Source organism: Bombina bombina, chromosome 1, assembly GCF_027579735.1.
Source record: "Bombina bombina isolate aBomBom1 chromosome 1, aBomBom1.pri, whole genome shotgun sequence".
NCBI classification, from domain to species: domain Eukaryota; kingdom Metazoa; phylum Chordata; class Amphibia; order Anura; family Bombinatoridae; genus Bombina; species Bombina bombina.
The window spans coordinates 565,883,159-565,896,597 of NC_069499.1; the positions used below are offsets into that span (position 1 = coordinate 565,883,159).

Here is a 13,439-nt window from a genome sequence, read left to right on the forward strand (position 1 = left end):
GTGTTATCCCCACCTATACTGATAGTTTTTGGACTTAAGTCCAGGCTATTGACAAATAATGTAAACACAGCCAGCAGAAGATATTGCACTACCAGTAGGCTGTAGAAGAGATAACTAATAACATGATGATTTTCCATTATTCTCTAAGTATTAGGCTTTGGTTTACAAGCAGATATAATATAAGGAAGCAAATGTGTGTACACAAATTAATAACCTAATGAGATCTAATTTTACCTGCAATCTCAACTCTTTGTAATATGCTGTTTGTTTGTTTCAAAGCACAAAACCAGCAATTTCATATACACAAACCTGAAAATGCAATTTCTCATACATTTTATACTCTGCAGCTGGTATAGTAAGTCATTGGAAATATATTAAAGGGACACAACCCGCATTTTTTCTTTTGTGATTCAGATAGAGCTTGCAATTTTAAGCATCTTTCTAATTTACTCCTATTATCAAATTTTCTTCATTCTCTTGGTATCTTTATTTGAAAAGCAAGAATGTAAGTTTAGATGCCGGCCCATTTTTAGTGAACACCCTGGGTTGTTCTTGCTGATTGGTGGATTGATTTAACTGACCAATAAACAAGTGCTGAACCAAAAAAATAACTTAGATGCAAATAAGGATAACAAAAGAACGAAGAAAAATTGATAATAGGAGTAAATTAGAAAGTTGCTTAAAATTGCATGTTGTATCTGAATCACAAAAGAAAAAATTTGGGTTCAGCGTCCCTTTAAGTGAAAAACTATTTTGCAGTATACTGTGCCTTTAAGAATCTTTTTGGCTTCTTTTCAGGCTTTAGTTTTTGTAAAGAGGGTTATAGCCCGTACCACAGTGTTTTATTTGTAGTATCTAAGCTTTCTCGTGTGAATCTTTTTTTTTTTTTTTTTTTTAATGTTTTGTAAAATATGCTTACTAAAGCACTTGGTCTCCCTTGTCTGCCTTTATCTGTGCATTTAAGTACAGCTTCCACAGAAAGCCTGTTTGCTACAGATGCCACCACCTGGTGTATAAGCTTTTAGAACAGTACAAAACTTGGGGAACTTGAAGGAATATGGTAATTAAGGGCCTCCCAGGACAATCTCATTTGTGTGTCTGTTTTCTCATTATGGCGTAGCCCTCTACGCTAGAAGACATTGACAGCTAATGTCTTCCTAATTTAAAGAATTCATACAGTGACAGTTGTCCACTGAAATACCAGATTTTTTCTATTTGCCATGTGCCAAATTATGTTTCTAGAATGTGTGACCTTTCATTCTGAGGTGATTGGAATTCATATCTATTTGACTAGCATATAAGTGTTGACAATATTCTGCTAATGCATAGATGTAAGTAGTTCATTTTGTTTTTCAAATAAAATGTTGATATTACATGAATAATACTTCATTCCAATCCATTGTGAGCTTGCATTAATTATGTCCTTTTGTGTCTCTTTGTATTTTTAGGCCTTGTCTCCAAAACTATGGCAGAAGGTATGAGACTTTTTCAATTGTATTAAAGTTTTTATTCTGTGCATCTACCCTTTTATTGCATCATAGTTCCACCCCCCCCCAAACCATGCCTTCCTATGAATTGCTCCTCATTAAATGGATACTAAAACCAAATTTTTTCATGATTCAGATAGAGCATGCAATTTTAAGCAACTTTCTAATTTACTCCTATTTTCTTCTTAAATGGAAAGAGTACACAGCTGCATTTATTACTTTTGGGAAATAGGAACCTTGCCACCAGGAGGAGGCAAAGACAACCCAGCCAAAGGCTTAAATACTCCTCCCCCTCCCCACATCCCCCAGTCATTCTGTCTTTCGTCCCAGGAGGATGGCAGAGAAGTGTCCAGAATTTTTAATTTTTGTTTTTGTCTCTTATGGAGGGTAGTACTCTTCGGCATGGGACAGGAGTTTTAAGTAGTCCTGTCAGTCTCCCATTGAGTACTTAGATGAAAGTTAGAGTCTGGAGATGCAGGGAGTTTCTTTCTGCGAAACCATCCCGACTCATATTTACAGCTCCTCAAGCAATCAGGGTTGTCTAACTTCGCTGCCTGCTTTCTGCTCTCAAGTCCATGGCGGAGGCGATGCTACTATCCGTCACACTTGAAAGGCTGTGTTCCTGTTCCACGGCTTTAATTCCGGTAAGATCGTTTCATTATAGTTTATTTGCAATGTACTGTAATGTGAATGTTTCCCGAGAGGCTACCACCTTGCGGGTCTAACTATACATAAGGGTCTCAGGGAGTGTCTCTTAGCATCTTGGAATCGAGGGTTAATATCTCCTGAAAGGGGTTATTGAACAGGGGGGGGGGGTTGTAATCATTTTGTTATGTGATTCAACCTGCTTATGTGCGATGTTTACAGGGCTCGTGGTTGGAACATTGAGGCCTTTGGAAGTGATGTGGCCTTTTGGCTGGGCGCGCTTGTTTGGTCTGTATGGTTCACCTTGTGTTCTGGCGTGGCTATGTTCCGTTTTTCCATTTACGCATTCCTGACCGTGTGGCGAAGGAAATGTTCTAGTCCGCAGGGGTCTGGTCATAGGAGGTGGTGAGTGCCCCAGCCATTGGGGGTGTCAGGTGCCGTTTTAGTTTTCACTACTTTAGTCCATATTTAAATATCCTCTATCCAGCTATGGAGGATTCTGATGCTGAGACTGTGTTAATTTCAGATTTAGTTAGAGGATTCTGAATCTGGAGTGGCCTCGTTGACGCCTGTCAACCAGTTTTCAGAGCACCTGGTTCCTTGGGCTCGGGGAATCAAGGGACTGCTGAGCCATCCGCCTCTGGGGGTCTTGTCCTCCGAGAGGCAAGTTTGCTACCAAATCATACTTCTGCACATGCGGGTAACCCAGTTTATTGTTCCTCCATGCGGGGTGGCGTGTTTCCCTCCCAAGGTTGCAGCACGTTTTCTCTTCCACATAATGTTGGCGATTGTTCATCTGCATAGTCCAGACGTTTCTTTGAGAAAGTGCTTGTGCCCTATTGTCCTGGGCCTTCCGCCTTGGGGAGGGCCTCTACAGTTCCCCGCGGGGGTATCTGTCCCTGAGTGTTGTGCCTTCCATTACAGGATTGCGTGCGTTTGAGTGCTGCTCCAACATGGTTTTTCAGTTATTGACCCTATCGTTACCGGATACAGGGAATTTCAGTCTGATAATTCGAATGGTGCACCTCATTAGACATGTGGGGATGAAGTAATCTCCTGATTGTCATTTGTTGAGATCTTTCCCAGTTTTGTGATATAGGGCTCAGTTTGGCTGTACCTGCGGGTAGGCCTGTGTCTTTTGGGCGTTAACCTCCGGGTTGCCTTATATTTTTATTTATATCTGATGGGATGTCTTATTTTTTTTTTTGTTTCCTTCGGTAACATTCTGGGATTGATACTCTTTATTACTTCTACAAAGTTGTTGGACATGTTAGGCCTCTGTTAAAAATGTCTGTTTTTTCCTCTACGAGGGAGAATTTATGCAGTTTGCCGGTTGGGACCCTAGGTGCAGGCTGGTCCTGTCGGGTTCGTTCGGTTTTGTGGCTGTTCAGACACGTGGCGCTGTTCTGCTCGGCTGGTTCGGTAGACGCGCCGAGTGCTCAGGTTATCATTGGTTTTTCATGTTCAACTAAGCATTCAAGAGGATCTGTGGGTCCGTGAGGTGGGAAGAATTGTTTCAGTCCTTATAGCCTTCAGTCATAGATGACCAGGCAGGGGAGTTTTTCCGCTGTGTCACTCTGACATCTGATTTCATCAGAACTTAGCGTTTCCTCCCTCATTTAGGGGAGGGTGGAAGGGCTTAATGCCCCTTACCGCTATTGAGCGGTTTGGCCTTCATTTTTAGGCCTCTGGGTGTGTCCTTTTGGGCTTGATCCAACAGCTTGTACAGCATAGCTGTCTAGCATGCGGAAGGTTGCAGTTTGAAACCTGTTGCAGCTCTTGACACCTTGCAGGTGTACACGTAGCCGTTTCTAGTATAGTTGCAGCTTTTACTCTTGACTGAGTTATAAGAGGCCTTTGGGTCTTCTTCAATTGCCTCCGCTTCCAGGTGATGGTTGTTCCCTGCGGGGACTTTTGTTTAGCTCAAGGTTTTCCGGAGCTGGTTAGGCAAAGTGCCTTCTCTTCCTTGTGTCCTCTGCTGGTGCGGAGTTGTTAGGGAGACTAGTCCTGCTAGTAGGATTTTTTGGACCTCGAGGTATCCCTTGGTTGTCCTGAGGCTCTGAGGAGTATCTTCATATGCCTTCTAGCCTTGCTTCTTGGAGCGTTGGACTTTAGCTAGGGGTGGGTTCTCCCTTTGGTCGGAGCTTTCGAGTTCTTCTCGCTATCCGGATTCTCTGGATATACATCCATACCCTTGTGTCTGGCTTTTTGGCCGGTTGGGGTGTTTAGTTCTAGGGTAAGGTTTGCTTGAACTATTAGGTGCCCTGACCTGTTTTTACTCCCTGAGACTTTCTTTTGCCGATGCTCTGCTTGGCCTTTTTACTGACTCAGTCTTGGGTTGTTTTGGAAGCTTGGCTCTCAGGGCTGGTTGGAGTGTTCCACAGTAGTGGGAACTTGGGCTATGTCCTTGCTCCATCTACCTCACCTGATCATGGTTGGCCAGGTTTTCAGAGTATTTTTTACTCTTTGCCACAGAGTGGCTCATGTCATCTGTTGGGAATTTCACTTACTGTTTGCTGGTGCATTTGGGCCTTGAGGACAGTTGTTGCCCTTTCGGCATCATCCCTTTTCTTTAGGGGATATTCTCCTCCCTATGGAGATTGAGTCCTTGCTGGGGCTTCTCCTGGATGGGAGGCGGAACGGTGGGATTGGTTTCCCCTGCTGTCTTGCTGGCTCCAAGCAGGCTTTTTGGGCCTTTCTTTTGATAGATCCTTAGGTCTATGGCCTTGTCTATTTCAGAGTCGAGTTGTACTTGTGCTCTGTGGGGATGGCTGTGCTATCCTTACACTTGTTCCTGTATCTGTTTCGGGTTTCTTTTGTTTCCTTGTCTTGGATCCCGGAGGCTGGGTTGGTCCAGCTGAGTGTGGGTCTGCAGGTCAGGATGGCCGAGCGGTCTAAGGACCTGCGTTTGCGCAGTCTCCTCTGGATGTGTGAGCTTGTTGAGTCTATCCTGTTAGCTTAGTCTGCTAGGGTATAGCTTTTCCTTTCAACTTGCTCCATTGATTGAAGAGGGTTTACTCTTCCTTCGGGTTCTGAGAGTATACTCTCCTTCTCGGGGGGGGGGGGCCTCGATTGAGGTTTTTGTGTTCCCCTTTTCAGGGACCCGTGTGTGGGTCCAGCGACTTAGGTTGCCTGGAACGTGCCCTCAGTAGGGAGGTTGCTTTGCGGTCTGTTTCTTGCTTGACTGCTGCTTCTTCCTCGCAACTATCCTCTTTGTCGTCCTGTTGTGGACTCTGTGTTCTCAAACTTGGGGTTTTTTACCTGGGTGTATTAAACACTTTTTTCATGGTCGGATACCTTGGTATTCTATGGCCAGACACTGGGAGGACTTTGCCTTTTCTGTTGCATCCGTGCTTGCAGGATATTGGGGAGACGTCTGTTCTGTCTCTGTGCCCGGTCTTCTCCTGGGTTTTGCTTGGTATAGACGAGGCCTCCTTTCCCTGTTTGGGCCCCTTTGGGTCTCTGTGAGCTGGGCTCACTCGTGGAGGTGTTCCTTTTTGTATTAGGGGACCTTTCGGTTTCCTTGGTTCTCCTTTGCCTTGTCCCCTTGGGGGTTTCGGCCGGTGTCTTCTTCATTTGTGGATATGAGCGGTGGGGGACCGTTTGTTGGGTTGACAGTGTCTCCTGGAGGACTGTTGGCTCAGTCAAGTCCGTTTGCAGTCTCTAGTTTGGCTTCTGGACTAACTGCGAGTCAGTGTCACTTGGGCTTTTCCTCTTAAAATTTTCTCGGCTTCGGACGAAGCAGGGTTTTTTTTATTTAGTAGAGGTTCAGGCCTGGTGCCCTTAGTATGGGCTACCTATTGTACCCTCCCATCTTGGCATTCAGTGTCCTCTATAGCTTGGGTATTGTTTTCTCAAAAGTAATGAATGCAGCTGTGGACTCTTTCCATTTAAGAAGAAAAACATAAATTATGCTTACCTGACAATTTCCTTTTCTTCTGATGGAAAGAGTCCACAGCTCCCCACCCGTAATTTTATGTGGGGCGTCCTTATATTCTTCTGGCACCTTTCACCCTGATATTTCTTCTACTGTTCCTCTGCAGCATGACTGGGGGATGAGGGGAGTGGGAGGAGTATTTAAGCCATTGGCTGGGTTATCTTTGCCTCCTCCTGGTGGCCAGGTTCTTATTTCCCAAAAATAATTAATTCAGCTGTGGACTCTTTCCATCAGAAGTAAAGGAAATCATCAGGTAAGCATAATTTTGTTTTTCAATTTTTCTTTGTACTTTTTTTTTTTTTTGTCATTTGCTAAAAAAAACATGACTTATGCTTAGTAGCTGGCCCATTCTGGAGCACTATATAGCAGCAGTTTTGCAAGAAAGTTAACCATTCCAAGAGCACTAGATTGCAGCACTATTTCCTGCCGTGTAGTGCTCCAGATGCCGATCTAGGTATCTTTTTAAACAGGGAATATCATGGGAACAAAGCAAATTTGATAATAGAAGTACATTTGAAACTTTTTTTTTTAAATGGTATGCTCTGTCTTAGTCACAAAACAAATTTTTTGGTTTTTCTATCTCTTTAAAGGGATAGTAAACCCCAAAATGTTCTTTTATGATTCAATTAGAACATAAAATTTTAAACAACTTTCCAATTTAATTCTATTATCAAATTTTCTTCATTCTCTTGTTTTCCATTGCTGAAGGGACAGCATTGCACTACTGACAGGAAGCTGAATATATCTATTTAGCCAATCACAATGTGTGCAGGCACCAATTAGCAGTAGCTCCCACTAGTGTATATGTGCGTATTCATTTTTTAACAAGGGATACTAAGAGAACGAAGCATATTTGAAAATAGAAGTGAAGTTAAGTGTCTTAAAATGACATGCTCTATCTGAATCATGCAAGTTTAATTTTTGGTTTTCCTATCCCTCCTAAGCTCACATTCCAACTTTTTCAAATAAAGATACCAAGAGAGCAAGGAAAAATTGATAATAGGAGTAAACTAGAAAGTTACTTAAAATTGCATGCCCTATCTGAATTATGAAAGAAAAAAATTGTGTTTAGTGTCCCTTTAACCCGTTTGTGGGGGTTAAATATACACTCTTGAGTCAATAGCCTTAATCTCTAAAGGCTTAGAGCATGTCATTTTTTTTTTACTATAATGCACCTTTTAATGGTATCAATTATTTAAATGATTTATACCAATCTCATCTCTAAGATCAAACTTTAAGTACAGATTTTAAAGGCACTATTTAAATCGGTAATCATTTCCTAGTGACTGTATGTGTTTTCTTTAATCTACATTTATACTTTTTCTGTTTATAGGACCATATGCTGTTACACTTTGTTTAGCTATTATTGTTAATGTCAGATACATTTGAAATTTGTTGCTTGCTAGATTTATTCTGAAACAAATTTGTAAGCCTTATCATTTGTAAATGTCTTTTATGCTTTGAAGCATTAAATTATCGAATGCTAAGGCCTTATCAGTGCAAAGCACAAGTTCACTTATGCCGCTTATTAAAATGGTCATTTAGTGAATTTGCATCAACCATAAATAAAAAGGCAAAGAGACAATAGAAGTTTTTTAAATACAATCTGGTAGCTGAAGAGCAAAAGGTTATCAACCTATTAAAAAGTAGTTTTAAACTTGTGTTACCACTTTTTGGCATTGGTGTTAATATAGGTGAGAATTTATAATCAAGGTTCACTTAAAGACTTTTACATTCTACCACGCATTATTAACCCATTCAAAGTGAATTACGCCTGGGGGACGCTACTCTGTGGGTTATTGCAGCAATATCTTTGTTATTATCGGATCACAAAGCCTACCATCATCATGCTGATTAGTACATTGGTTATGCTGTCACCACAGAATGAGCAATTGCCCAGGGCTAGAGGCACTTCATTCTTTTTGTTATGGGGAGAAGCTCTTAAAGGGACAGTTAACTGTATAATAGTTTTTCCATGAATGTGTTCCCTAAGACTAGTTATACCATCTGCAGCGTATAAAATGTATGAGAAATTGCTTATTCATGCTTCTTTTTGCTAAATAAATAGATGTTTGCTCTTTGAAACCACAGCCCATCAAGATAGGCCAAGCTTGCAGACAGATCAGATCTCGTTATCTTACCACTCAAATGCTTCCCTTTCATTGACTTTGTACAATACTTATAAAGAACAATTGAAAATGGCTGTGTTTACATAGTTTGTCAATAGTCTATACCTAGGTATAGAAACTTTCAGTATAGGTAGGGATTCTACAGGCTATATCAGCTATTTCAAATGCCAATTTAAAGGCTAAGGAGCTATTTGTAAACGGTTTAATACACTCCAGCAGGTAAAATTGATCATTTGTAACTAATTAATTAAAGGAGAGAGAGTTTTTGGGTTCCTCAGACTATGCACCACTTTCCTTCACTTGAGAATCATCATTTGGGTCTGCTCTTTCAAATAATGGGTCGTGTCACTTGCAGCAACAAACTGTTTTGTTTACGAGGGGATTATAATTGCCCCTTTGTCCCCATATCTGCTCTGAAGGGACAAGTGAAGGGTTACTGGTCTCCTAGGAAATAGTTAATGGCCTGCCCTAAAGACCAATAGTTGCATTTATCATGAAAGAAAATGGCTATTACTTATAAAAGTGAGCCCTGAATAAGGGAACTTCCAGTGAGTCCTGAATAAGGGAACTTCCAGTCACATGCTTCTTGCGTTTGCAGGTGATCGCCATCGTAATAATGATCACTTGCCCCAACCAGTCACCAGGAAATTGTTTGCTAAGTGGGGTGGGACCTTGGTTCTCCTACCCCTTAGTATGTAATTGATATAACAATGGCAGTAACCTATCTGCTATATTTGCCATATGGGTGTTAGTGACTTTAAAGGAGCCCTAACAATATATTAAAGGAAACGCACGCTCCCCCTTCCCCCACATCCATAAAGGGACATGAGACCCAAATTGTTTCTTTCATGATTCAGATAGAGCATATAATTTTAAACAACTTTCCAATTTATTTCTAGTATCTAATTGGTTTTGTTCTCTTGGTGTCCTTTATTGAAAATTATACCTAGGTAGGCTCAGGAGCTGCTGATTGGTGACTGCACATGTGCTTCATGTTATTGACTCACCCAATGTGTTAATTAACTCCCAGTAGTGCATTGCTGCAACTTCAACAAAGAATACCAAGATAATGGAGCAAATTAGATAATAGAAGTAAATTGGAAAGTTGTTTAAAATGGTATGCTCTATCTGAATCATAAAAGAAGAATTTTGGGTTTCATCATCCTTTAATAGTAGTTGACTGCCATAGGAAGTTGAATGGTAGGTCTAGAGGTGACTTTTTTTGGGGGTACTCTCAGCATTAAAAGGCACTTTACCATCCCTGTGTAAGCACTGAAATGTGACATGCTCATGTGGCTATCACATTATAACTGTGGCAACCATATGTACAAGGAACAAAACACGAGGTCAAATGACCTCTTTTACCCCCTACAATATATAGGGGAGGTTATACCCTTTATTTGAAAGACTCATTCCTCTCCTTTCAAGTGAGTAGTCCTGTGTCCGTCAAAAATGGATTTAACTTTACTAAGGGTATTTAATGCAGCAGGACAGCTGGGCTCTCTCCTGGACGAGTTCCATCAAGCCATGCTCATTACATTACCTAAGCCAGGTAAGCCACCTGATCAGTGTTGTAATTTTAGGCCAATTTCATTGCTAAACCTCGATACTAAAATCCAGGCAAACCGTCTGAATAGTTTAATCCCACATCTAATCAATCTGGATCAGGTCGGGTTTACTGTAGGGCGCGAAGGACCAGATAATACTAGGAGGCTTCTCAATAACTTTATGGAGGCCAGTAGACTCGGTCAACCATGTGTCACTGTGTCACTCAATGCTGAAAAGCTTTTGACCGAGTCGACACTGTTGAAATTTGGTGTTCCTCAAGCCTACTGTACGATGGTCATGGCTTTATATTCGTCCCCTTTAGTAAGGGTTTGTGGGTTGGGCTTTTGCTCCCCTATATTTAAAATTTCTAATGGCACCCGACTGGCGTGTCCTCTGTCCCCTTCGATCTTCACGCTAGCAATTGAACCACTTGCGGAGGCCATCAGGGTGTCTCCTGAAATAAAAGGGGTCAGTTTAGGTGGAGCCCTACAGAAGGTGGCATTATTTGCCGATGATCTTACCATTTTTAAATCTGAATCCACACCCTCACTACCAGCTTTATTTTCTCTATTGGACGAATTTGCAAAAGTTAGTTCTTGCAAATTTACCAAAACTTCAGCATACGCTTTTGAATATTGATGATGAGGAGCTGATACAGCTGAAACAGTTGTTTCCGTTCAAATGGTCCAAAAACAAGATCTGCCATTTGGGGGTGCAATTGTCTCATGTCCCCACCGTAATAGCAAGCAATTTCAACCCGTTCCTCCAAAAATTTAAAGCCCTCACGAATTGGTGGAATGTCCCTTGCCTCTTGTGGTGGGGTAGTATAGCCGCTGTCAAGATGAGTTTGTTACTCAAATTAACCTCTTCCGCTGTCTTCTGGTTCCCATTCCAAAATCTTTAATCTCACAGTTTCAGCCGGTATGCAATTCTTTCACCTGGAAAGGGAAACGACCCAGAGTAGCCATGAGTTACCTGCACCATCAGGTATTGGCTGGGGGAGGTGCTATGCCCAACCTACTGGCATATCATGAAGCAGCGAGGTTGGTTCATATTCTAGCATGGGGAGATACCACACTCTCCAGCAAATGGTCTATACTTGAAGAATCTTCTATTCCCTCGGGATATAAGGTATATGACCTGGTTTGGATACCCAAACATGCTAGAAGATCAAACATATCGGGTAATTTTATAGTTGATTGCAACCTGAAGTTTTGGGATAGGATACGTTACTCTTCTAGAATTGCACCTCATCCCTCCCCAATACATTCAATGTCGGGCTTGTTGGTAGCATTAACAGACTCACACCCGGACATGTGGTCCAATATAGGGATAACCACTGTGGCAGGCCTTTTTTCTAATGGCTCTATTTTATCCCTCTCTAACTTCCGAACTAATTTCCCACATTCACAACTTTTGCATTACTAATTTCTGCGCTTGAAAAGCTTCTTGCGGTCATGTTTTTTTTTTTTTTTTTTTTTTTAAACGCGCCCCTGAGACAACCTACTGACTGGGAGAAGAGGTGGGTCATAGGTAAGCGAATCACAAAAATGTTCTCCATCTCTTACGGAGACCTTCTCTGATCCCCTATTTTCAATAAATCCATGTATATCAAACGAAGCAGCGAGGTTGACCGCAAGAAGCTTTTCAAGCGCAGAAATTAGTAATGCAAAAGTTGTGAATGTGGGAAATTCGTTCGGAAGTTAGACAGGGATAAAATAGAGCCATTTGAAAAAAGGCCTGCCACAGAGGTTATCCCTATATTGGACCACATGTCCGGGTGTGAGTCTGTTAATGCTACCAACAAGCGCGACATTGAATGTATTGGGGAGGGATGAGGTGTGATCCTAGAAGAGTAACGTATCCTATCCCAAAACTTCAGGTTGCAATCAACTATAAAATTACCCGATATGTTTGATCTTCTAGCATGTTTGGGTATCCAAACCAGGTCATATACCTTATATCCCGAGGGAATAGAAGATTCTTCAAGTATAGACCATTTGCTGGAGATTGTGGTATCTCCCCATGCTAGAATATGAACCAACCTCGCTGCTTCATGATATACATGGATTTATTGAAAATAGGGGATCAGAGAAAGTCTCCGTAAGAGATGGAGAACATTTTTGTGATTCGCTTACCTATGACCCACCTCTTCTCCCAGTCAGTAGGTTGTCTCAGGGGCAACCTCGCTGAGTTTTTATGCTTCCGAACGAGCTTGGTCGACAGCAGTCTTGCTTACAAAAACTTCTATACATTGTGCCTCATTCTTAGAATTACACTACAAGATACTTACTCAATGGCATCTGACCCCGCATAGACTTTCAGATTTCCCCACTGAACTCCTCATTATGTTGGAGAGGTTGTGGGAGATTGGGCACACCCGCACATATGTGGTGAGAGTGCCAAAATATCCAACGGATCTGGACTAGAGCCTTTTGGTGTAGTTGGAACCACTGACCCTCAGGTGGGACTCTTTCACCTCTTTCCTAATGACATCCCTCGTCATATCCTAAATTTATGCATTTACTTGTTTATGGCAGTCAAATTGGCTATTGCTAGAGCTTGCCGCTGACCTAAGGGCCCTAGATGGAACCAAGTAGTAAATATAATTACACATATCAAAAATATGGAAAGCCCCATTTTCACTGCCCACAATAAAATCACCTTGCACTGTATGAGTTGGGAACTATGGAGACATCACCAGAGGAAATACCCATGATAGCAGGACCCTGAATAAGATAAACTTACGAAAAGCCTTAACACCGTCCAGGTTGCTATGGGGAGAGGGCACCCTGATTCACTATGAGAAAACTAAATTAAGATGTAATTAAAATATGAAATCAGACAGTGAGACTCTAGACTAATAATCCTCACGAGTGTTACAAAGCTTTACCTTCTTTGTATCCGTTTGCCCTTTTTATGTCCCCCTCTTTGCTCCCTGCCTTCCCCTGCTCCCCTCCCTTCTTTTTTTTTTTTTCTCTTGTAAGATGTATCGAGTCCACGGATTCATCCTTACTTGTGGGATATTCTCCTCCCCTACAGGAAGTGGCAGAGAGAGCACCCACAGCAGAGCTGCCTATATAGCTCCCCCCTTAGCTCCACCCCCCAGTCATTCTCTCTGCCTGCTTAACTGCTAGGAAGGGCAAAGAGGAGTGTGGTGACAAAAATGTTAGGTTTTTATTTTCTCAAGCAAAAGTTTATTTTTAAATGGTACCGGTGTGTACTATTTACTCTCTGGCAGAAAAGGGATGAATATTTCTGCAAGGAGGATGATGATCTTAGCATTTTGTAACTAAGATCCACTGATGTTCTCACAAGGGCTGAAGAGTACAGGAAAACTTCAGTTGGGGGAACAGTTTGCAGGCTAAACTGCATTAAGGTATGTTCAGTCTATTTTTTTCTAGACAAACTATGTTATTTCTAGAAAAGGCTGGCAATATCCCCATGAGGGAAGGGTAAGCTGTATTCAGACACTTGGATAGGAATTTCAGCTTGCATGAAGGGCTCATTAGTTACTGGTGACACTGTTTGGTAAAAAATTTTTTTGTTTATTCAGTGAATGATGCAATTATAACGTTTTTTTGAAGGGACTAAAGGGGTAATTGTGGCTTGTTTTTGAGTTTTCTAACCCACATGGTTAATTTAGAGACACTCTAGTGTTTGTCTGTTAGGCCTCAAAACATTGATTGAGGT

At 41.7% G+C, this 13,439-nt stretch overlaps 1 protein-coding gene across 3 annotated transcripts in view; it reads left to right on the forward strand.

The window, feature by feature from the left end:
* Window positions 1–13,439, forward strand: part of ADARB1 (adenosine deaminase RNA specific B1) — a 226,061-nt gene that overhangs the window by 84,583 nt on the left and 128,039 nt on the right. For 2 of the 3 annotated variants that reach the window (XM_053698773.1, XM_053698772.1), the window contains one exon: window positions 1,449–1,475. The exons of the other annotated variant lie outside the window; for it this stretch is intronic. In XM_053698773.1, coding sequence (XP_053554748.1) covers window positions 1,466–1,475 — 10 coding nt within the window. In that variant the 5' untranslated portion in view covers window positions 1,449–1,465. The remainder of the gene's footprint in view (window positions 1–1,448; window positions 1,476–13,439) is intronic. 3 annotated transcript variants of the gene reach the window in all.